This window comes from Wolffia australiana, chromosome 2 (genome assembly GCF_029677425.1).
Source record: "Wolffia australiana isolate 7733 chromosome 2, ASM2967742v1".
Classification (NCBI taxonomy): domain Eukaryota; kingdom Viridiplantae; phylum Streptophyta; class Magnoliopsida; order Alismatales; family Araceae; genus Wolffia; species Wolffia australiana.
In genome coordinates, this window is record NC_135836.1 from 490,956 (window position 1) to 515,368 (window position 24,413).

General features: G+C 38.9%; 1 protein-coding gene across 1 annotated transcript; it reads right to left on the reverse strand.

The window, feature by feature from the left end:
* Nucleotides 1-13,470: 13,470 nt before the first annotated feature.
* On the reverse strand, nt 13,471-16,872 carry LOC144716465 (cytochrome b6-f complex iron-sulfur subunit 2, chloroplastic-like). The gene is made up of 6 exons (XM_078591573.1): nt 16,820-16,872; nt 16,272-16,366; nt 15,831-16,063; nt 15,252-15,348; nt 14,169-14,351; nt 13,471-13,797 (listed from the first exon to the last, which is right to left on the reverse strand). Exons 2-6 carry the CDS (start codon nt 16,311-16,313, stop codon nt 13,696-13,698), a joined length of 657 nt encoding a protein of 218 aa, XP_078447699.1. The 5' UTR covers nt 16,314-16,366; nt 16,820-16,872; the 3' UTR covers nt 13,471-13,695.
* Nucleotides 16,873-24,413: the final 7,541 nt, after the last annotated feature.

Genomic DNA, 24,413 nt, shown 5'->3' on the forward strand with positions numbered 1-24,413 from the left:
CTTTCTTTCCACATTCACTTCCCTCAGCTCACTAGGGTTAGTAGAAACGAGCTGGCAATCATCAGATGTCGGTGGAATTTCTGACTCATTTGACAGCTCTAGTGGAGGTGGAGGTGGAGGTGGTGGCGTTGGCAGCGGTGGCGTTGGCAGCGGTGGCTCCCTCGGCAACGGAGGAAATATGCTGATCCTTCTCAGCTGGGTGGAGGGTGTGCTGACCTGGAACTTCCAAGAGTTGGAGGAGCCATGCAAACTGTAGCTTGAGCCGGTGAAGGCAGTCTTCCATAGACAAGGGGGAGTAATGACTCTAGTACCAAAGTGATACAACCCCTCGTATATTCGATCCAAACTTGCAATACTAATGCTAGTACTTGTCTAAGAGAAGGGAATTGGAGGTATTGATGTGTGAGAAGAACATAGGAAGAGAAAAGAGATAGAGGAAAGGTGACAGAGTTGACACACCAGATGAATAAAGGAATGATGCACACCACTTGCTTGAGGAATGACTCCTTGCTTGAAGGAATGGTTGTCTGCAAAAGAAACAATGAGCGAGGTATTGAAGTAAAAGATTATAGGGATTACTTACGATGGTCCAAAGTCCTTACTCATCTTGGCCAAGCCTTAAGAAGGTTTGGTTACTAGGCCCATGAGGGATGGTTGGTCCCATGTTGGGTGGACCGAGGGCGATGTTGGTAGGTGTGAGTGCGGATCATATCAGATGATGCTGATTGATAACCTCAATTTTAGGGTTTTAACTAGTCATTGGTAATTAAGATTAGCCAAGAAAAGAGGAATATGAAAGTACAATGATGTGAATCATTATGTGAGTGAGGTAGAAAAAGTGTTGGATATAATAATGATCGAGTGAGTGAACAACATGATGATAGCGAAATGAGATTATGGGGACGTATGGAGATGGTGTGATAGTGAAAGATGGTCGTAGAATTGAATTATGCTATCAAAGAAATCAGGAAAGAACAACGTAGGGCAAAGAAGATTACCATAGATCCTTATGTTTCCCAGGATCACAGCGATTTACGAGTGCCTATAAGCTTCCCCTCTTCTCTAATGCTTCTTCCCCCACACCCAAGTCACCAAGAACACACTTGATGGATCCCAAAAACTCACTATCTTTCAATTTTCCCTCATGAGTAGGAAGAAAGCTCAATGATGATTTTTCAGAGTGATCAAGGACTCTATTTACGGATCATAGTAAAGATGGAAAGAGGAGGAGGAGATAAAGAAACCCTGAAAATTTTAGATCAATAGGAACTATGGATCGTCAGCAATTGCTTATTTTTTCTCTATCCTCATCATCGGCACTTAGGTTTCCCCTTTTTCTGTTTTAGTTAAGCTATCAAGTCATCAAGTCATATTCCACATCGCCGCATCTTTCATGCTCACACCCTCAAAAGCTGTCATGTGTATCTATAGGGGGCATAACAAAACAACCTTTTGGTTTATTAATTGATTACTCCATGACGTGGTGCCGCTTTGTCACACGTCACGACAATAAATTATTCCCTTTTCTCTTCAAAGTGAATAAAGTGCTGACGCACATCATTCACATCTTTAAAGTGAATAAAGAGAAAAAATGAGATTCCCTTGTTAGTGTCTGATATGGCACATGTTTTTGCAGCCCGAAAAGCATTTGTTTGTCTTTTTTTTTCTTTTGATTGATTTTTGATGCACATCATTGATTTTTCTTTTGATTGATTCATTTTTTCATCAGTACAGGTCGCCCCTCTGCGAAAAGAATATCAGTGTGTTAGATAATGATTGGTGCATTGTGGATCTTTTAAAAAACAAGATTCTTTAGTGGTTGGGTGTGTCAGGAATCATGGCTTTGATCGACACATATGAAAATTCAATCGCCTAGTGAAATATCCAATTGAAGATGGATCTAAAAACCAAAAACATAAATAAATGAAAAAATCTAATCCACGATTTCTTGGTTTCGTGAGCATGCATCTTCAAGACTTTCAAATGTCCAACCTCTAGACATAGCCACATAATTTTCAGAGCAATGAATCTCCTCTTCTTTCCATGAACTCTACTGCTGGAAATCTAATTTCCTCTCCAACTAATCTCCATTAGAAGTAGTAATTAGGGAAGAGGAAGAGAAGAAATGGAGGGCATTCAAAATGACTCACATGGGTGTCAAATGAGGGTGCCTTCGTGTACTTATATTGCTTCTTTAAATTTTAATAAAAGTCCCCATCCTTGAGAGCAATTAATAAAAGACTCTGAACTTAAAGTATATCCACCAACATCCAAAAACCTTGGCCATGTGACCTTCTAGGCCCACGTATCTGTCTAGTTAATAAAGTTATTGGTGCAATAACCTTTATTGGGTCCACCTTATTAATTAACTGTATCACATATTAATTAAAAAATCAAGGATTGATTTAACTCAATCGATTGGTTAAGTCACCGACACGCGGGGTGCCAAGCTATACCTCTTGCCCTAGAAGATTCAAGGGACTGTGCCAACTCTTTCATGGAAACTTTACCATCATCACTTACCGTGTTTATATAATCTGTCATCTCCGTGAGACTCCCGAGTGACATAGGGCATGGTTAACCATCAAATGCTAGTCAATCATTCTAGTTAGTAATGATGTGTGGTGATCTTTGGATTCTAGTGCCTCAGTTGCATGATAGAAAACTGGTTCTTCTATGCAACGAAACCATTAATTGATTAAATCAATTTTTAAAGTGAATGCATCATATGTACCTCATGGGGCACTTGTTACATCCTTGACTTGCTCCCTCTGAGATTCTTACGAAGCCATTCACATGCCCGATCTCAAGAAGTATCCATGAGATCAAGTAGTTCTTGGATCTCCACTTCTTCATCTCCAACTTATATTAAAAATCTTGAAGATCTTCTCTCATTAAAGTAAAAAAGTATATCCTTGGTTGACTAAACAAAGGGGGCTCTCAATTCTGGCTGGCCTAGGTGCTTGAAATGAGTGCCCCTTCGCTATTTATATTTTACTTTAAGTTTTTCTCAAAACCCATAAAGTAAAATATATTCTCCAATGCCCTTATGATCTTATGCGTGTGAACCCTCTAGGCCCATGTATCATCCTAGTTAATAATGTTAGTGGTGCAATAACAATTATTGGTCTACCTTAATAATTAATTATATCATCATATAGATTAATTAAGTAAGGATTGATTTAATCCAATCGATAGGTTAAGTCTCCATCCCATTGGATGTCAAGCTACACCTCGTGCTCTAGAAGATACCAAGTAGTTTTTAAACTCTCTTATGGAACCTTTACCATCATCGATTACCATATATGTATAATGCATCATCCGTATGAGACTCTCAAACGACTTAGGGTATGGTTGTTCATCAAACCCTAATCTGTCATTTTATTAGTACTGATGTGTTGGGATCATTGGAGAACACCTTATCTTATATACTCACTACCCTGGCCAAGGATTTGCTACATCATCTTCCTTGAGTTAATCTCCTTTTATACCAAGGGTAGGTGGTCACGTCTTGACCACTCAATCATCTCCGTGAGCTCTTACTACACCCGAGCTATGACTTGCTTGAATCCTATGATTAGAGCGTGGTAAGTCATAGTCAAAATGCAGCTGTCCATTCATGAGATGTCCTTGGTGTCTCAGGTCAGTGGATCTCTTATACAACCGTGAGATGAATCAACCTAATTCAAGTTTAGGTATAATTACATTCACAAATAAACTCAAAATTGGGGTAAGAATTATGTCTCCTTTTATACTCGTAAATAACTTAACTAGCTAGTGACGAGTAAGAGTTGTCTTCACAGGGAACGGGTATTAGGGAAAGTACAGTCTCAAATGGGTGACACGAAGATGAGAAGAGTTATGTATGTGGCAATGAGTGTGATGAGAGTGAAAAATAAGATGAGAGATGGCTAATTAGGGTTTTGCTAATTAGGGATTTAGATGGACAAGAATGGGAAGCGAGATGGGATCATGACCATAGTTGTTGCAATGTGGTAGGTGGTGGATACGATGAATGATGTAGCGATACTGAGATAGGATGATAAGTGGAGTAAGGGGATAGTAATGTTGGATTAAATAGGAAAGGTAGAGGTAAGTGAATGGGGCATGAAATAGGTGAGAGTGGATGATATTGGATGATGGAGTGGATGGAGGATGGTAAATGATGAAGGTCATAGGTGAAGGTGGTGGACGAAGATGATTAAACTAACTACATGTGTTGGAGTTGATTGAATTAAAGGTGAAAGGCTAACCTTAAATCCCTATGTTCCACCAGGATCACGACATCTTCTTGCTTCAGATCAACCTCCCCACTTCTCTGTTGAACCTCTCCAAGCACTAGAAACACCAAGGAGCACTTGATGCACCATCCATATGGTTGGATCTTTAAATTGAGCCCTAATATTTGTAAAAATTTTCTTTAAGCTCACTTCCTCCTAGAGAGGCTGATTGAAAGAAAGTGAAGTTTTGATCGTCATATATCAAGCATAGAAGTTGGATGAGTTATAGCTGTCAATGAAATTCAAATATTTCTCTCTCCTCATCTTCTTCAACGTCGTCACATCGTTTGGTTAGGGTTTTGTCTCGTTTGGGCATTAAATTTGATGATTTCCTGAGATTCCTCATCATATGTGATCAACAGCTCTCGTCGTGCCATCTGTCACCTTAGAGAAAAAGAGAAAAGGAATAAAAATTTTAAATAATTAAAATGCATGCAACATGACGGCACGTCAACATGTGCCATGTCAACCCCATTTTCATTAAAGCAAAATGAGGCTATGACACATGTGTATCACATGTACACGTGGCGCCATGTGTCGCGCATAACACATAAGTGCAGCCATAACTTTTGACCATTCCAAGGAACGAGAACAGGAAAAATAAATAGTAATTTAACCACTTTTTCTCAGTCCTCGCACACATTTATGGCAAACAAAATGCATCCTTCTTTGCAATTAGGCCATGTCACCAGTGCCAAAAAAAGGTAAAAGAATTTTATTTGCATTAAATGTAACTATGGCATTGCTCATTGTGATGACGTAACTGCTTGGCTAAATTATTTTCTGACGCTAATCATTAGGCGGGTTAATGGTTGATCCTCTCCCATTATTATTGCTACTCTAATTTGTTGCCATCCCACGAATCGAACAGCGACACATAGCATTGCAAATAAATCATTCAAAATAAGCTCTTAAATTCTTATTTAATAAAATAAAGGCCCAAAAATAAAAATATTTATATTGACTTAGAAAAATTGTAATTTTCTAACTTTAAAGTCAAAAAATTCGAGAAAATCATATTCTAATTCAAAAAATTATATTTTTCATAAAAAATCTCCAAGAATACATAAATATGCAAAAAGTTCATAATATCATTCTAAAAATGAATTTAATCATTTTAAGCTTGATAATATACATATATAATTAATTTATTACAAATAAACATGTAAATATGATCATGTTAAGCCACTAAAAATGCATATTATCAGTCATCCACCCACCAGATGTCCTTGGTGTATAAACTCAACAGATCACTTATATAACCATGACATGAATCAGCTTAATTGACATTTAGGTATAATTCCATTGAGGGATTCTTCAGACCAATTCAGTAGAATCTTTCTCGAAATAGCACCCACAATATTTCCTTAGTGTTGCCACACTAAAAATCACATAATAAATCATGCTTATCATATTAGTAGGATCAAATTGTGTCATTCTATCTGAATAATTCGATGTCTATCTGAACTCTCCATTGAATAATAATATTTAGAATACATTTGATGTAACACGTCGTCATCGGGAGTGCACGGCACGTGTTACGACACAGGAATTAAAGAATAGGCACTAAATGGTATGAATGCACTTTAGAATTAGCTCTTAACGAGTGAATAGAGGCAAACTGTCAATTCAGAAATATGATTCAATTGTGATGGCGCACGCCATCTTAACCGTCGAAGATATCTTCCAAGCTGCCATCAGCGTCGTCCAGTGCCCGCCGTCGCGCCCAGCTGACCATCACGCTGATGGAAATATATGTGGCCGGCAAACCAATCACACATTCCACATCTCGTTCCATATTCATTAATAGAACATATTCATTATAGTGCACGTGATGCGTATAATGAAGTCCATGAATACATGATCGGACTTAGTGAATTATGATGAGATCGTAATACGGAGATCACTAGTCTTTAAGCATGTGTTCTAAACATTCCTATTCAAAGGATACGCGAGAAGGACATCAAAGTATCCGGATAGAATAGCACTATCTAGCCTCACTCATATGATGAGTATGGCCGGTCCCGTAGCCATTAGTGTGGCGACACTAAGGATAGATAGTGGGTGCTCTTTAGTGGAAAGAGTTCACTGAATTGATCCGTACAAATCCCTGAATGGTATTATACCGAACTGTCAATCAGGTAGATTCACGTCATGGTTGTGTAAGTGGTCCTTAGACCTAAGACACCAAAGACGTCTTGTGGACGGACGATTGTACTTTGGCTATGTTCAACGAGTCTCTAATCATGGGATTCTAAACGGTCTTAGTTCGGGTGCATCAAGAAGTATACGAAGGCGATTGAGTGGTCAAGATGGGATCGTCCACCCTCGGTATAAGAGGTGACAACTCAAGGAAGACGATGGAACGAAGTCCTTGGCCAAGGCAGTGAAATATCAGAGAAGAGTTCTCCGATGATTTCCGAATGCATCAATACTAACTCAGATGACCGATTAGGGTTTGACAGTTGACCATACCCTAAGTCGTCCAAGGAGCATCAAGTGGATGAGGGATTATACATACATGGTAACTAATGACGAACAGGTTCCATGAGTGAGTCGATACACACTCCTTTGTATCTTCTAGGACACGAGGTGTAGCTTGGCACCCCACGTGTCGGAGTCTCGACCTACCGATTGGGTTAAATCGATCCAAAGTTAATTAATCTATATGATGATGTAGTTAATTAATTTGGAAGGCCAATAAAGGTTATTGGGCCACTAGAGTCGTTAACTAGACTAATACATGGGCCTAGAGGGTCACACGCAAATGGTCTTTTGGACGTTGGAAGATATACTTAAGTTTTGGTGATTTTTATGAAAAATACCCACTTAGTATAAATAGGGGAAGGCCCTGAACGAAATTCACCCAGGCCAGAATTGTTCAGGGGCCTTTCCCCTTCTTCTCCACCCTCCCCACACTCCCTCTCCATCCCTGATGTGATCGGGACGACGTAACGACGCCGACGGAGAAAGAATGGGGCTTGTCAACGAGAAGGAGGAGATCTGACGCGCCGAGGACCGCGTGGATACGTCTAGAGGCTGCACACATGAGCAGCTCGACTCCTCTCACTCTGGGATTGAAGAAATCACGGATGCGATCCGTGAAAGGGTACATCGTTTCAATGTTTTTGTTGATGCCGTTCGATTCGCAAAAGTCTTCCGCTGCGCATCGTTTTGTTTTATTCATCCAGATCTAGGCCAGTAGAACCCAACACACGCCAAGGCGCCAACGACGACACCTGGCGTCGACAATCCAGGTGAATTATGCTCATCTGTTGTATTTTGATTTCTCATCTTATTTGCTAGTTTCATCTCGTGTTTTGTGTCTTCGTCGTCGTGCGGGAGGAGTCCATAGTTATTTAGATCCCCTCCCTTTACCCTTTTTATGTTTTTATTCTCTTCTATTTTGTTGTAATGAAGCCCCACACCGTCGAGTGCAGTTGCGGTCCACACTCGCATTCATGTGGATCGGTCATTACCTACCAAACCTGCACGATAACGGGATCAGAAGATCTCTCAGTGGATCGTTGACCCCACACCAGTGATAGGCTGACTGGCGGCCTAGGGTGGTGTACTCCCACCATGAGTCCCTTGCACCATCGCGGACGGGATACTCTCCGCGGCTCGCTGACCTACGCCCGTGACCGGCTAACCCGCGCCCTCGAATGGGTGCATCTGGCCGTTGGGCCTCTACAGCGTCACAGATGGACCCCTCCCCACGAGTTGCTGATCCACGCCAGCCACCACTCGATCGAGCCGTCGAACGGGTGTACTCTCGCCGTGGGTCCCTTGCACCGTCGCGGACGGGATACTCTCCTTGGTTTGTTGACCTACGCCCATGACCGGCTGACCCGCGCCCTCGAACGGGTGCATTTGGTTGTTGGGACTCTGCACGGTCACGGACGTAGCTCTCCCCATGAGTTGCTGATCCACGCCAGCCACCGCTCGACCGCGCTGTCGTACGGGTGCCATCCCATCGTGGGACCCCTACAACAGCGTGGATGGGATTCTCCCCGAGGGTCGTTGACCCACGCCAGCAGCCAGTTGAATTGCACCCACGAACGGGTGTAACTCCGTCCCTTCTTACAACGGTGAACTCGTCTTGGATCTGGAGGCGACTATTGACTCCTCTGCCAATGGACGCAAGTGATCCTCAGTAGGAGCGACCACTTGTCTAGCTAGTCTGTATCCACAGTTGAAGACTCTTGTCCCACGTTCAGAATCGACCCCTCAATCGCCAAACTATCACCCGGATCTGCTGCCGTGCTGAGTTGGGTTATTGACGGCCGTCGATCACCACGCAGCAGAGCAACGCCACTGCTACCGTCTCTCTCTCTTCGCCGCTTCTCCCTCGACCCCTCGCCTTCAAAATTCCGCAACCGCTCCTGCGCCATTACGCCAATGGAGCCACGCCGACGCCTCTTCGGCTCCTCTCCACCGTCGCTTGGACTAGCTGCCGCAATTGACGATGAATCTTCATAACGGGACATGCGCCAACGAGGTACACAGTCCTCACCCGTCGCTCATTATATTACTTTTTGTAGTATACTTTCGATCATCTCCACCGCGCTTGGGCTAGTTAGGTGAGAGAGTTAGTGAGAGAAAACTATGATACATGAGCATCTTTACTGCTGCGGCACGAGTCCGTCCATTACGTGTGAGCCCCTAGGGACTGATTCTATTCAGTGCCGTAGTCGCCTTTGTCTTCTCCGACGAGGCTCGAGAGGCCACCGTCACCCGGTGACTTCTTCAGAGCTCAAAGTTCGGCACTCTCCCTCGAGTCGGGCCCTGCAAGTACGATACGTAAGACACATCATTCATTTGCATCATAGTTACATTACCTATTAGGGTTTATCTATCCATCAAACAACGACACTGTCAACATCCAACACCACTATCTCAGTACCGAACCATCATACCCGGTGCCGACCGGATGACATCCTCGACGACGTCCGACATCAAATTGACTTCGAGGGGGGATCATCATGATCAAACTCCCAATGAACTCTAAAATTCACTAGAACACCTAGGACGCGAGGGCTCGATGGCTCAAAAGGCATCCACAACCCCTGATATCAAGTAATCTAATCCTTAACCACAAGAATTTTCTAACCCTGGATGGAAGTGGCTATTCTGTGTGTTGTACTTTAAACCAGCAGAGGAAACGGATAACAGAAGACGGCACTGAAGAAGGTAATAATACTAGCAAAGAAGGGGCGACGGCATAACCTGTCGTAGGTGAGGGCGGTCGACAGACTATCATGGCAGTTGGAAGCAGCTACGTGCAGAGACGAGTCATGAAGTGCGCTGATAGGAGAAAGGCGCGTACGACGAGTGGGGTTGTGCACGATGAGGCGGTTGTGTGGGTGAGTAGATGGCTACAACGCGGGCAGGCGGCTTGCTGAGCATGCAGGCGGTGTGCATCACGCGTGCGGACAGCACGCAGCGAGGGCAGCGAAGTGCGTCGAGCGTTGCTGCGTGCGGCGCGTGCGGTGTGTGCGGCAGCGGCATGTGGCGTATGTGGTAGCGAGCGGCTGCATGCACAACGGCGTGCGGCTGCACGTGCGGCGGGGGCGAACTACAGTGCAGGATGGCATCATGCAGCTGCACACAGCGGTGGATGGCTGCGTGTGTGGCAGTGGCGAGCTGCGATGCAGGACGGCGGCATGCGACTGTGCATGGCAGTGGATGGCTGCACATGTGAGCGTGGCCGAATGCAAGAGTGCATGACCGTTCAATAACCCTTAAGAATAGGGACTCTCGGTCGAGCCATCTTGAAGAAGATGACCCTAGAAGTGAATTGGAGTTGATGACATAGGAGCGAGACACACCAAGATGAGCACAGCATGCGTTCTTGATGTCAGAGACGATCCTCTTGTGTTGTAGATAACTGGGCATAAGTTACGTTCTTGAACGAATTCAAGATTATGAAAGAACAAAGTGATAAGCTTCGTCGTCGGCAGTTCTTCCACGGAGTGGTCTCGACGTGGTGAATCTGGCTTGTCCGACGAGGGGCCACGTTCTCCTTTGATCTGGATCTAAGTAACCACTACTCTCTAGAATAGGAAAACGAGAAACTCAAAATAAACTTTCAATTCTCAAAAGACAACCTTAGGCGTCCTTGGACATACCATCCCTATATATAGGGAGGGAGGATGCCCAAGTGGCCAAAAAAGGGGGAAAACTGTCGCGAGATGATATTCCCCTTCAACGTACATTACAAAGAGACGAAAGAAACAATGGACAAGGCCCAAAACATAGTGGCACAATCCGAATCATTTGAGGAGATTAAAATACAAAGAAATAAAGTGCAATACTTACGAGTAAAAACTATGTCTGGTACTTGAAACTGGGATCACAAACGCCAGCTCAACCAGCGCGGCGCGGTTGAACTTGTCTTGTGTCGATGTAGTCGCGATGGTCCCCCATCAACATATTTAAAGACTTTTTATCATTGTATTATGATCTCATCATAATTCAATAGGTCATTGCATGTATTCATAGACTTCATTATAAACATGATACTAGAATAATAATGAACTTAATACTAAATTCAATGCATTTAAATAAGACATGGTGGTGTGATTTGGCTTGATGACCACATAATATCCATCAGAGAAATCGTTCGAGAACACCTTCACTGATATGTCCATTGTCTTAGCAAGGGAGTTGAATAATGTTAGTACCATGTTGGAAATACACGTGGTCTACAAGCCAATCACACATCCCATTTCTCGTTAAATATTCAGTAATACAATATATTCATTATAATGCATATGATATGCTTATAATGAGGTCCATGAACACATGCAATGACTAAGTGAATTATGATGAGATCATAATATGTTCTAATATTTTAACATATGTTCTAAACATTGCTATTCTAAGGATAATAGAGAAGGACATCCGACTATCCTGATAGAATAGCTCTGTCTAGTGTCACTCATATGATGAGTATGGTCAAACACGTAGCCATTAGCACTGAGACATTGAGGACAGATAATGGTTGCTCTTTGGCGAAAGAGTTTAATGAATTGACCCATATGAATCCCTTAATTGTAATATACCTAGCGTCAATTAGGTTGATTCATTCCAAAGATGTGTAATAGTTCCTTAGACCTGATACACTAAAGATACCTTATGGATGGAAAATTGTGTTTTTACTATGACCTATGAGTATCTTTTCATGGGATTCCAAACCGTCCTGAATCGGATACAAGTCCGCGTAGGTGATTTTGTGGTCAAGATGGGATCATGCACCCTCGGTATTAAAGGAGATTGACTCAAGAAAGATGATGGTTCATGGGTTAATCCAGCCTCCATGTTGCCTAAGAAATTAGGTATGACCATGGAGCTAAATGAAAAAAGAAATTAAAAACAGAAACAATTGGGCAATAAATGGAGAGTTTATATTGACTACATCAAATTGAATTCTGTGAGCAATGAAGATCATGACCCCTTGCCTTTTATTGATCAAGTTTAGATAAGCTTAAGGCAAAATCATTTATGTTTTCTTGATGGATATTCAATATTTAACTAGATTAATATTCATCTTGAAGATAAAAAAGACTACTTTTACTTGTTATAAAGGAACCTTCGCTTTCAAGCGTAGGTCATTTAAGTTATGTAATGTTCCTGCTACTGTACAAAGATGTATGAATACCTTCCTTTCTTCTTTGGTAGGTGATTATCTTGAGATTTTTATGGATGATTTTCCAGTTTTTGGAACATCTTTTGAAATATGTCTATCTAACCTAACAAAAGTACTTAGAAACCAAACCATTCCAATTGACCATTTCAATCATGCCTACACAACCATTGCTCTCCACCACCACACTCTGTTGCTCCACACTACCACTTGACAATGCCAAGTGCCGGAAAATGTATTTTAAGCTTATTTTTTTATTTTTTCACACTAGAAAAAACCAAAAATTTCTCTAGAATTCAGATAAATTCTCTAACGTTAGAATCAATACTTTGGAATAATATTTAAATTAGTTTGAGCTATTTTTCACTAGTATTATTGCGTTAAATTAGACTTAATTCCCAAAAAATATGAATATCCTAAAATAGAAATAAAGAAAATTTTCACCATTTAAATATCTATTCTGTATGGATTCAACCATTACACACTTTGTCTCATAAGGAAATTTATAGATATTGTTGCATGAATAAAAAAAGTTTAATTAGAATTAATTAAAAACACATGTTTTAAATTAATGAAGGACAATTCATGTTTTTCTTAGCATGAGCATTTGGAGATCACAACATTTCTCTCTGAAACTATTATGTCATGTGTTGTGGGTTAGAGGATAGCCAAAGAAGTTTGTGAGTCTCTTTATAAGAACTTCTCACCAGAAAAGTTAAGCACATAGTTAAAGGCTTATGCAACCGACTACACAAAGTGACAAAAAAATGCCGACAGAATATTTCATTCAGAAAACTTGGTCTACGAGCCAAGAACTAGCCACAATCAGTCAAAGCACAGAGGAAGCAGTAGTTATTTACACACTAGTTATGGGCCTTGGATCAGAATATACAATTATTATGTCTGGTAATAACACTCATCTGGATGAATATAACTACAGACGAATATAACTACATGAAGAATGGACCTCCATCCAATGATGCCCAAGTCCCATCAAATTTACAGTAGCTCGTGGTACCGACCTGTTAGACGAGACCAGCCTTATGGTCTCTAGACACTTCTTCTACGGGTGGTTTGTCCATATAAACATCAACAAAATGACTGAAAAATATATTATGAAAGAATGAATCTTGAAATATATAAAGAAAGAATTAATCTTGAAATAAATTTATTTTTTATTCATAATGCTCATATAAAATGAAAGAAGACAAATTTAATTATTAAATCTATCACAAACTATTGTTCTCAAGTTCTGTTCAGCTTTACATCATCATAATCTGCCTGATGCCAAGATATTATGTTTGAGAAGACATGTCATGTCCAACATCAAAAATCCTACCAAGTTACTGATTCATCAATTTCTCGCTTCTAATAAATCTCTTTGCAAATTTCATAATCTAAGTAAATTTTGATTTACCAACAGGCATATTTCATTTCAATGAACTTTTCTCCACCACTCACTCAGATTTTATTTCCAATATTACAGTTATCCAATTAACACAAGCTTTGAATGAGAAACACCTCTCCTTGAAGTACCAGAAATGAGCAACCCAGTGATGAGATATATTTCATAAAGACTTTGTCGTCTTTTAAGACACAAGTGATCACATTCAAAGCAGTTTGCTTCAATTTGAAGAAGAGTTTATGAAAGATGGGTACATACATAAAAATATCACAACATTAGAGAGAGAAGAACGAGAAGCTGAATATGTAGGATACTGAAGAGCCAGGTAGAGAGAGAGATGGAGAATAGAGGACGTAGAGTGCCTACACCCACCAGGGAGCCTCGCCAGTTCTGAAGTCAGTCTCCACCCATGGCCTAAAGATGACCTTATCATTGTCGATGTCGGCATGAACAAGAGCCAAGGGCTGGTTACACATCACAAGCACAGAGTGTGAAGAGATGTAAGGATCAAATAAGGGTAGATGGATGGATGGATGGATGGATGGATGGACTGATGGACTGGCCGATGCACAGACACATGGACAGAGGAACAGATGGATGGATGAATGGATGGATGGATGGATGGATGGATGGATGGATGGATGAATGGATGGAGGGATGGATGGAGGGATGGACTGGCTGATGCACAGACACATGGACGGATGGATGGATGCATATGCCAGTTAAATTGTACCGCCTTCCACTCCAGAAATCTAGAGATAGGCATCTAGAGAGATAGAAATCCAAGGCGAGATGAAGACAGAGAGATGAAGTAAAGAGAAAGAAGTTGGCTCACCAGGGGAGCAGGACCCCTGACGACGCTGCCGTCGTTGTCGTATTGCGAACCATGGCACGGGCACATAAACAGCTCCTCATCCTCATTCCATGGGACGATGCATCCCATGTGAGTGCACACCGCATTTAGTCCATAGGTGGCAAGCGTCCGGTCGTTCTCCACAATGAGGTAGGTCGGATCACCCTGGAAAAATTCCACCAAAAAGACCACACTTCTTCATGGCATCATCATCACCAATATCATCAATATCATCAATATCATCATCATATGGTATACTACTTTTCTACTGCAAAAGTCGTATCATCTGTCCTCTCACAGCCAAATAGTATAAATACGCAGATTGCCAGCTATTCGGCAGAAAATCGCAAGGAAAGCAAATGTTTTGGAGAAACTAGATAAAACTGAAAATAAAAATAAAAAAACGCAGTTAAGACCCAATATTTTTACTTTTTTTTAAAAGAGTACTATCGGGAGTACGTCAGTACAAGTAACAGTACAGGTGGATGCGGATGTGATTAGATAGAACGATAAAGATTAAAAAAACATGACCCTCGCCTTGTTCTTAATCCGGATTTTCACGCTATGTCAATGTCACAAGCGTTGCTTGTAGATGAAATGAAATTTAGTGTTGTGAGCGACAATGCTCAGCAAGCAGGTACAGTGCAAAATACCTAGAAGAAAACCCTACAAATAAGAGCAAGAACTGATCCAATATTTATTTTCTCTCGTTCAATTTATTATGCTCATTTACTATTAGATTATTACAACCATCTAAAAACTTAATACCGGTACTGTTGGTAGTACTGATGTACTAGTGACAGTACAGACTTAAAATGAACAAAAACAGTTGGATTTGGAGAAAATTTGAGTCCAGATAAATAAAATGAACGCCGCTGCAGAACAACAAGTTTAGAAAAATATGGAGTGAAGAAATTCAATTTAACGAGAGAACTGAGCATCACTAGCTGAAGAGCATGAAGTTCAATGACAAAATTGAACAGCCAACTAAATCGATAAAATTCATTATTTTCTCGGATGATAAATGAAAACTCGATAGAAAATCAAAATCGCAACAAGATTTACCTTCAATCCCTCAGTCAGGGTTCTGTCGTTGGGGCCGTGATCCTTAAGCCACTCCGATGCGGAGATATCGTTGCCAGAGTCGTCCTTGGCCGGAGATCTGATTTCACCAACATCCAAGAAATCATCATCAATAAGATAGATAAATAGACGGCCCGAGTGTTGGATGGAGAGATAAATCTATCCATAGACAAATAGATAGATAGATAGATAAATAGATCGATAGATAGATCAAGAGAAAGATACAGATAGAAACGTAGACAGATACATTAAATGGAGAGAGAGTACACAATGCAATTGATCAGAATACCCTCAATTTAGAGAAGAGAAAATTCTGAGACTCCAAGAAAGCTACACGAGAAGATGCTGCAATAGATTATTCCGGAATGATGATGATACTGATGATGGTGGTGATAACAAGGACGAAAACAAAGATGATATGATGATGACGATGATAACCACAACAAAGGCAATCATGATGACAATGATAATGACGATAATGATGACAAGGATGATGATAATATTGATGACGACAACGATGATGATGATGATGATGATGATGATAAGGAGGAAGATTGTTACCCGGATGGGGCAGCGAAGGTGGAGTAAGGAACAAGCATCCCGGCGGAGGGAAGAGAAATGGACCCAAGCAGCAGCAGGTTCATCAGCTGCCTCTTGCCCATGACTGGAGGGATGCCAGTCTCCATGGCCATCACCTTCCCTCTCCTCTCCCTGCCAATGACGATCCTCTTGGCCGGCTTGCAGAGCAATCCTCTTGATGGAGAACAGAAGCCCCCATTCCTCGCCGACGCAAGCTGCGGCCCAAATCAAGAACGAACCCACTTTCAGACAACCCAGATGAAAAAATAAAGAAACCCAGATTCAGACAATCCAGATGAAAAAATAAAGAAACTCAGATTCAGACAAACCCGATGAGAAAAAGAAGAAACTCAGATGAGAAAATAAGAACCCCAGATTCAGACCATCCAAATGAGAAGAAGCTCAGATTGCAAATTCCCTCACCTGAGACGGGAGGGCTGAAGTGCAGATCACTGTGGCCGCCATTGATTAGCTCTCGGCAGGCTCACGTCAAGCGTTGCTCGTAGATTGAGCGCTAACTGCCAAAGTGAAGCAATGAAATTTAGTGGTGTGAGCGAACTGCTCAGCAAGCAGATGCAGTGCATATAAGAGCTCGAAATTATCCAATATCTCTATTTTCCTTCATTCAATTTAGTATGCCTATTTAGAAGTACATTACTACGACCGTGGAAAAGTTTCTTAGTGGTACTGTCGGTAGTACATCAGTACTAGTAAAAATACAGACGTACAAAAACACTTGGATTCGTAGCAAACGAGAATGCAGATAAGTAACATGAACGCCGCTGCAGAACAACAAGTTCAGAAAAATATGGAGTGAAGAAATTCAATTTTACGAGAGAACTGAGTATCACTGGCTGAAGAACATGAAGTTCAATAACAAAATTGAGCGGCCAACTAAATCGGTAAGTTCATTATTTTCTCGGATGATAAATGAATAATCGACATAAAATCAAAATCGCAACAAGATTCACCTTCAGTCAGGGTTCTGTCCTTGGCCTGAGTGCCTTCCCCGGAATCGCCAGATCTGATTTTACCAACATCCAAACAATCATCATCAGTGAGACAGATAAATAGATGGATCGAGTGTTGGATGGCGAGATAAATCTATCCATAGATAAATAGGCAGATGTATAGATCAATCGATAGATAGATATAGATCAAGAGATAGATACAGATATATTGTAGACAGATACATAAATAGCGAGAGAGAGAGAGAGCACACGATAACCTTAATCAGAAGAACCTGAATTCAGAGAAGAGGAAATTCTGAGACTCTAAGAAAGCTAACAAGCGATTATTATGGAAGCGATGACGATGATGATAATGCCGACAACGGTGAAGACGAAGACGATAGCGATGATGATGATGATGATGATGATGATAAAGACGAAAAAGACGATGATGATGACGAGGATGATGATGACCTTACATCTATGTTGATCCTCCTACCAGGGTAGACGGTTGTTTGAAGTTGATGCGTAACATTAAACCAGGGGAAAGAAATGTGACTACCAGAAAAAGAACATCGCACTTCATTTTAGTTCCTCACAAAACTAGTGTATGTTTTAGAACATCCTTTGGCATGGTCAAATTGTTTGGACATCTAATGCACGACTAAAATATACACATTCGCTCGAGAATTTGTCCGCGGAGCATACCCCGAATCTTGATAAATCACAAAGAAAATCTCAAATTGATTTGGTAAGAATACACAGAATGAGATTTCGGATATGAGCCGGGAGACGGACGCAATGCACGAAGAGGGGCTTCAGAAAAAAAATATTTCTAGCCCATAAAAAAGGTGATCAAAATAACTCTGTTTTTCAAGATGAAACGAGAAACCCATAGAAAATGATGATCCAAATAACTCTTTTTTTCAAGGTGAAACGAGAAACCCATCGACAATGATGATTCAAAACTTTCTTTTCAAAGTCAAACAAAACTCTTCAACGGAGGACGAATCTTTCATCAATTACCCTCGGATCCAATTGGGCTGCAAAGATAGTTAAGAGTGAAATTCAAAAGAAAACGAAGGCAGAAAAAACAGTGATCGCAGAACAAACCTCCTCCCCCAGCGGGAATCATCTTGGAAGCCTTTTTCACCGGCGAAGGAACGGCTGCTCGACGAGGTTGGCATCACCGATGGGAGTCGGAGGGTTACTTCTCGCACGGGGAAGAGAGAGAGAGAGAGAGAGAGAGAGATGGACATGAAGAGGTCGAGAGAAATTACTCTCTCCATCTCTCACTCTCTCTCTCACTCAATCACTCACTCTCTCTCTCTATCTCTCTCTCACTCACACTCTAAATCTCTCTCTCTTTAGATATATATATATCTAAATCTATCTCTCTCCCTCCCTCACTCTCTCTATATGTATATGTCTATATATCTCTCCAAATTTATCTTTGTCTTTCTCTCTCTCCCTCACTCTCTCTTTATTTTTATATATATCTATATATCTCTCTAAATTTATCTCTCTCACACACATTCTCTCTCTCCATATATACATATCTATATATATATATATATATCTCTAAATATAACTATATCTCTCTCTCACTCACTCACTCTCTCTCTATGTATATCTAAATAAATCTCCATCTCTCTCTCTTTCACACACATTCTCTCTTTCACTCTATATATCTAGATAAATATATATATATATATATATCTCGCACACACTATACATATATATCTATTTATATCTCTCTAAATATATCTCTCTCTATAACTCTCTCACACACACTCTCTCTCTCATTCATTATATATAGATATATATAGATATAAATATCTATATATATATCTACATATATATCTCTCTCACACACACTCTCTCTTTATATATATCTCTTTCTATCTCTCTCACACACATACACTCTCTCTATTATATATCTACATATATCTCTCTCCATCTCTCTCACACAGACACTATCTCTCTCTCTCGCTCTCGCTCTCTCTCTGTCTCTATATATCTCTCTATTGCTCTCTCTCTTACACACACTCTCTCTCGCACTCTCTCTCTCTCTTTCTCTCTCTCATACACTCTCTCTATATATGTATCTATATATATATATATATATATCTGTATATCTTACTCTCCATCGTTCGCTCTCTCACACACACACACAATCTCTCTCTCTCACTATATATATATATATATCTCTGTATTTACATCTCTCTATCACTCTCTCACACACACTCTTCTCTCTCTCACTCTCTCTTACTGTCACACACACTCTATATATATATATATATCTGTATATATCTATCTCTATATCTCTTCCACAAACACACACACTTTTCTATATATATATATATATATATATATATCTGTTTCTCTCTCACACACACACACTCTCTCTCACTCTCTCTCTCTCTCTGTCTCTATATATATCTCAGTATATATATCTCTCTATTGGTCTCTCTCTTACACACACTCTCTCTCACTTACTCTCACTCACTGTATATATATATATATGTATATCTCTCTCTCTATTGCTCTCTCTATATATATCTATATATGTCTCTGCATATATCTCTCTATCGCTCTCTCTCACTCTCTCTATATATATCTGTATATATATCTCTCTTACACACACTCTCTATCTCTGTATATATATATATATATTTATATATATACTCTCTCACACACAATCTCTCTCTAATTTTCTCTCAATCTCCATCTCACTCTCTCTCTATATATCGTTATATATAGAAATATAGATATATATATATATATATCTCACATACACTCTCACACTCTCTGTCACTCTCTCTCTCTGTATACAAATACATATCTCTCTCTCTCTCGATATATATATATATATATCTCCATATATCTCTCTCTTTTTCAAACGAAGTCAATTATAATGATCTATATAACTAGAAATTTGAGCATAGTATTCTTTCAGACTTTTCAGTATGATATTTGCATGTAGTGCTTTATATGTGCGATAGATACTTTTAAACATAACCAAGTATTCAACAGAAAATTATATCACTAATATATTTCATATATTGTATTATTTTAAAACAAAATTACTATCCACTCAGTATGAGTTTCACAGGAAATGTTTATAAATTTGCAAACTTATGAACAAAACTTTATACCCAAGGCAGAATATATTACACAAATAGTTTTTATTTATAATGTAATCTGAAAAAAAAATTATGTCAAAGCAGAGGAGGATCACATAAACTGTTTTGCATATATGGTGATTTTCAAAGAGAAATTTTATTTTCCACATAATATGGTATTCTTGGTAAATATTTAAAAACATTTGATTATTTAAGAACATGCTATTTCAAATAAGAAACTGCTTGACGTTTCCAATAACTAACTTAAATTTATTTGGATTTATTCAATCTGTAGGTGGATCTCTCATTGAAGCTTTTTTGATCTTCATGTCCTTTGCCCAAGTTGTGTCCACTTTTAATGCAAATAAAGCCTCTCTATGTTCCATCTTGTTAAAAAGTATATGTAATAAAGCCTTACAATAGCTTGGTCACAACAAATGCAGATTCAGTAGAAAGCAGAGAGATCTTCTTCAAACTCTCAAGGATTATAAGATAACCTGCACACCAACACCGAGATGAGTATTACCCACCTTTAATTGTTGATAACCTTTTAAAGAAAATTTGATTTTGACAACGCTTTTAGAGAACACAGGAGCAGTGTGTGAAAGGTGAAGAAACACACAAGACAGTGACTTACTTTTTCCAATATTGTCATTTGTAAACCCGTACATGAAGCCAAGAATATTCCCCTTACTGAAAAATATTATGCAGTAACTCAAACATGAAAATTAAGACACGGCATCTTGACTTGAAAATGATTTATATTTTTGAGACCTTCATATCTTATTAAACGAATTCATGTAGGTTGTCTCATGAAAGAAATCGTTCGATACGAAGACTGATGACTTTAAACTAGTTATCTTGGGTTATACAGTGTGAAGTGGTATATCTATAAATAAAGCTCAGTATTACAAAACGGTCCTCTTAATAGAATATTCATAAAAACCTACCATCATTGATTCTATGGCTTATGTTATTGGAAAGACATCCAAGTAATTAATATTTGATTAGTTGAGAGAAATTTCTAAGAGATAAAATTCAATATTTTTAGGGTCTAAAGATCTTCAAAAGTGGAACTCTGATCAAGTCAATCGATACAATGCCTAAGTGACAGTAGGAGGAGTATGAGATGAAGTAACATATATATCAAGCCTAAATGACAATATGAAGAGCTGAATTTTAACTTGATTTAATGTGATAAGTAGACATCATTACATAATATCTCAAAGTTTTAGGTACCCTTTCAAATAGGTAACATATGCATTCAAGGAAAATATTGAAATAAAGGGATTGAATATCAAAGGAAACTCTTTATAAGAGGGTGGAATAATGTAGGATATTTACAATAAAATTTGATAAATGGTAGAAGAGAACTGATAGAGATAAATTTCGGCCTAGAGATAATAATGGAACATAAATATGTGATATTGAACATGAGATTTGTAGAGGGAAAACATTTATAATTTTAATTGGAGTAACAAGAGAGTGAGCTGAGTTACATTGATATTGGGAGGATAAAATTATAGCACGTTATGTACATTATGATTGATGTAGAAAGAGAATAAATTGATTGAGATACTGCGAAAGAACAAGTTGAAAAGGAGTTGAAGATTTGATATGGGTATTAAGAGGGATCGGTGTCTGAGGCTGGAAGGTGACACCTCTATGGGTAAAGAAGCTTTTACTTGTGTTACTATGATTTTTGATTTTAACCTTATTCGTAGAGCTAAGATACAGTGGCATAGATTGGTGATTGGGAATTGTGAGACTGTATGATCTAGGGAAATGAAAAATACCCAGTTTAAGATTAGATATTTGCACTAACCTGAGTAAATTCCAATTACTCTCCATATCTTCTACCATAGTTTCGTAGATGGAACTAGATATGCCTATTAAAAAGATATTGAGTCGTATCAGTTTGTACTTGAGAAATCTTTTACAATACTTAATTGACCAGCCCCTACGATTTTTGTCCCAACATTTGGAAGCCAACATAGATTGACAACAACTCAAAAGAATTTCAAACCACCAACATATACATTGGAGCAAACGATAAAAAATAAAATGCTTGAAATATATGTTGGTGGAGCAAACGATAAATGATCTTTTGGGCCATGTTTACTTTATTTAAAAATAAATGATCATTTGTCTTGGTTCATTTTTTTTATTTAATTATTTAAAGGGGCATAAAAAATAATTACGTACTGAATTAACTAATAAGAATGAACCCCAGAAATCCATTAATTTTTATTTGAGTGTATGCACCCCTTCTAAGTGGAGTATTTATAAGCACACTATTTTATTTTTTTTCACCAAGCTTATCACTTTTCTCTATGCCACATTTATGTGAAAAGTAATTCCTCAATCTCAAAAATCTTTCCATATTAGTCTTCCACCTTTCTTTAAGAGGAATACTTTATGCCTTGTAAAACATCGTCTGATGACAATATTTGTCTCTCCAAAAGTTCTTTCTCCATAGTTCAAAACTTGACATTTACACCAAATGTGGCATAGATTATAGAAGCCTGCAGGATTATGCAGAAGTATGGGCGTGGAGAACTATTGGAATATAGGCATTAAGAGCTCAACAGAAGGTCATCAACACCCTAGGAAGTAAATTTTATCTATTACCCTTCTTCTGCATCCATTTTCTGTTATTATTTAGTCACTTAATTTCTCTATCGCTTCATCTATTTTAGTTTTTCTCTCTAGAACATTATGTTCACACAATGGGAGACAACAAAAATGGGTAACACACCTCAATAATACAACAAATCCAGATGATTGAGTTATCTTTTCATAGATGGGATCCACAATTTCTTGACTTCTCAAGTGAGTCATGTTAATGTGTCCAAGTTTCCTTGGAATCCTCAATACATGAAATATCCTACTTAATCTTGATGAGCCCTGTTATTAATCAATGATTGTTGTTTCTCCTTTTCAATTACATCAAAAAGGGAGAGAACTCTATGTGTAGAAAGGGATAAGGATAAGCACCTAAAGAATACTATATTGAGTGAATTTTGTTCAGTGCACCCATGAAAGACCATTTGCATATGACTCTTTAGGCCCATGTACCAACTTAGTTGATAACTCTAATGACCCGATAACATTTATTGGCCAACTTAACAAATTAAGTTCATCAATGTATATATTAATTAATCAATGATCCATTTAATCCAAGCAATTTTTTGAGTTTCAGCATGTGCCGTACCAAGCTACATCTCATGTTCTAGAATATTCAAAGGCATCGTGCTCAAGAATAGTCACTCTATCATGGAACCTTACAATCATTGTGTACATGTAGTCTCTCGTCTGTTTGATGCTCATAGGTGTCTTAGGGTATGGTTAACTTTTAAAGCCTAATCAATTATCCTAGTTAGTATTGATTGGTTATTTAATCATTAGATAACTCTTCTAGGGTATTCCAATACCTTGGCCAAGGACTTCTTCACAACATCTTATTTTTACTCTTTGCTCTTATACCAAGGCTGGATGGTCCCGTCTTGACCACTCGATCATCTTTGTGGATTTCATGTTGCATTCAAACTAAGGCAGCTTGAAGTTCCACGATTAGGAACTCATAGGTCATAGTCAAATCATAATTCTCCATCTACAAAATGTCTTTGGTATATCAAGTCTAAGGATCACTTACACAATCATGACATGAATCAATATAATTACCAAATTTGGTATAATATAGTTCATGAAATCATACAGAACAATTCGATGAATCCTTTCTATGAAAGAGCACCCACAACTTGCCCTTAGTGTCTCTAAACTAATATCTATGGGATTAACCATACTCATGATATGAGTATGAGTAGATAGTGATATCTTATCAGGTATTTTGATATACTTATCAAGTATCCTTTAAATAGGAATCTTTAAAATATAATGTTTACGACTATTCACGTATGTATAATGATATCATCATAATTTGCTAAGTCATATCATGTATTCATGGGTGTCATTATAAGCATCTCACATACATTATATGAAGATATTATATCAATTAATATTTAAAAATAAATAGAATGTGTGTTTGGCTTACATGTCACATATATTTTCATGAACATATTGTTTCTCTCCAAACTTTCACCCAAAATTAATTCATTTTCATCCCGAAGTCCCATCTCCTCCATCGTTGCTATCCATCCATTGACGCTTTCCTACACTAGCATACGCCAAACATGAAACTGCATGATGGACAACCAAGAGCGGACGTGAGCCCAGTGGCATGCTCCTCAGTCCACTGAGAGCCCTCTTTGCAGACTTCCCCAAAATGTGGGCACTTCAGCTAATTCTGTAAGTGGTTTAGAGGGAATGGTACACCCATTGACCTGACTCTTGGTTCTGCACCAACTATCTAAAAATGCCCCATTGCACATAATGTCACTACCAATTGGGGTAATTTTTATTTTATTCATTGCCCATAATTTTATTTATTTTTATTTTATTTTATTCATTTCATTTAACCAAATAAATCA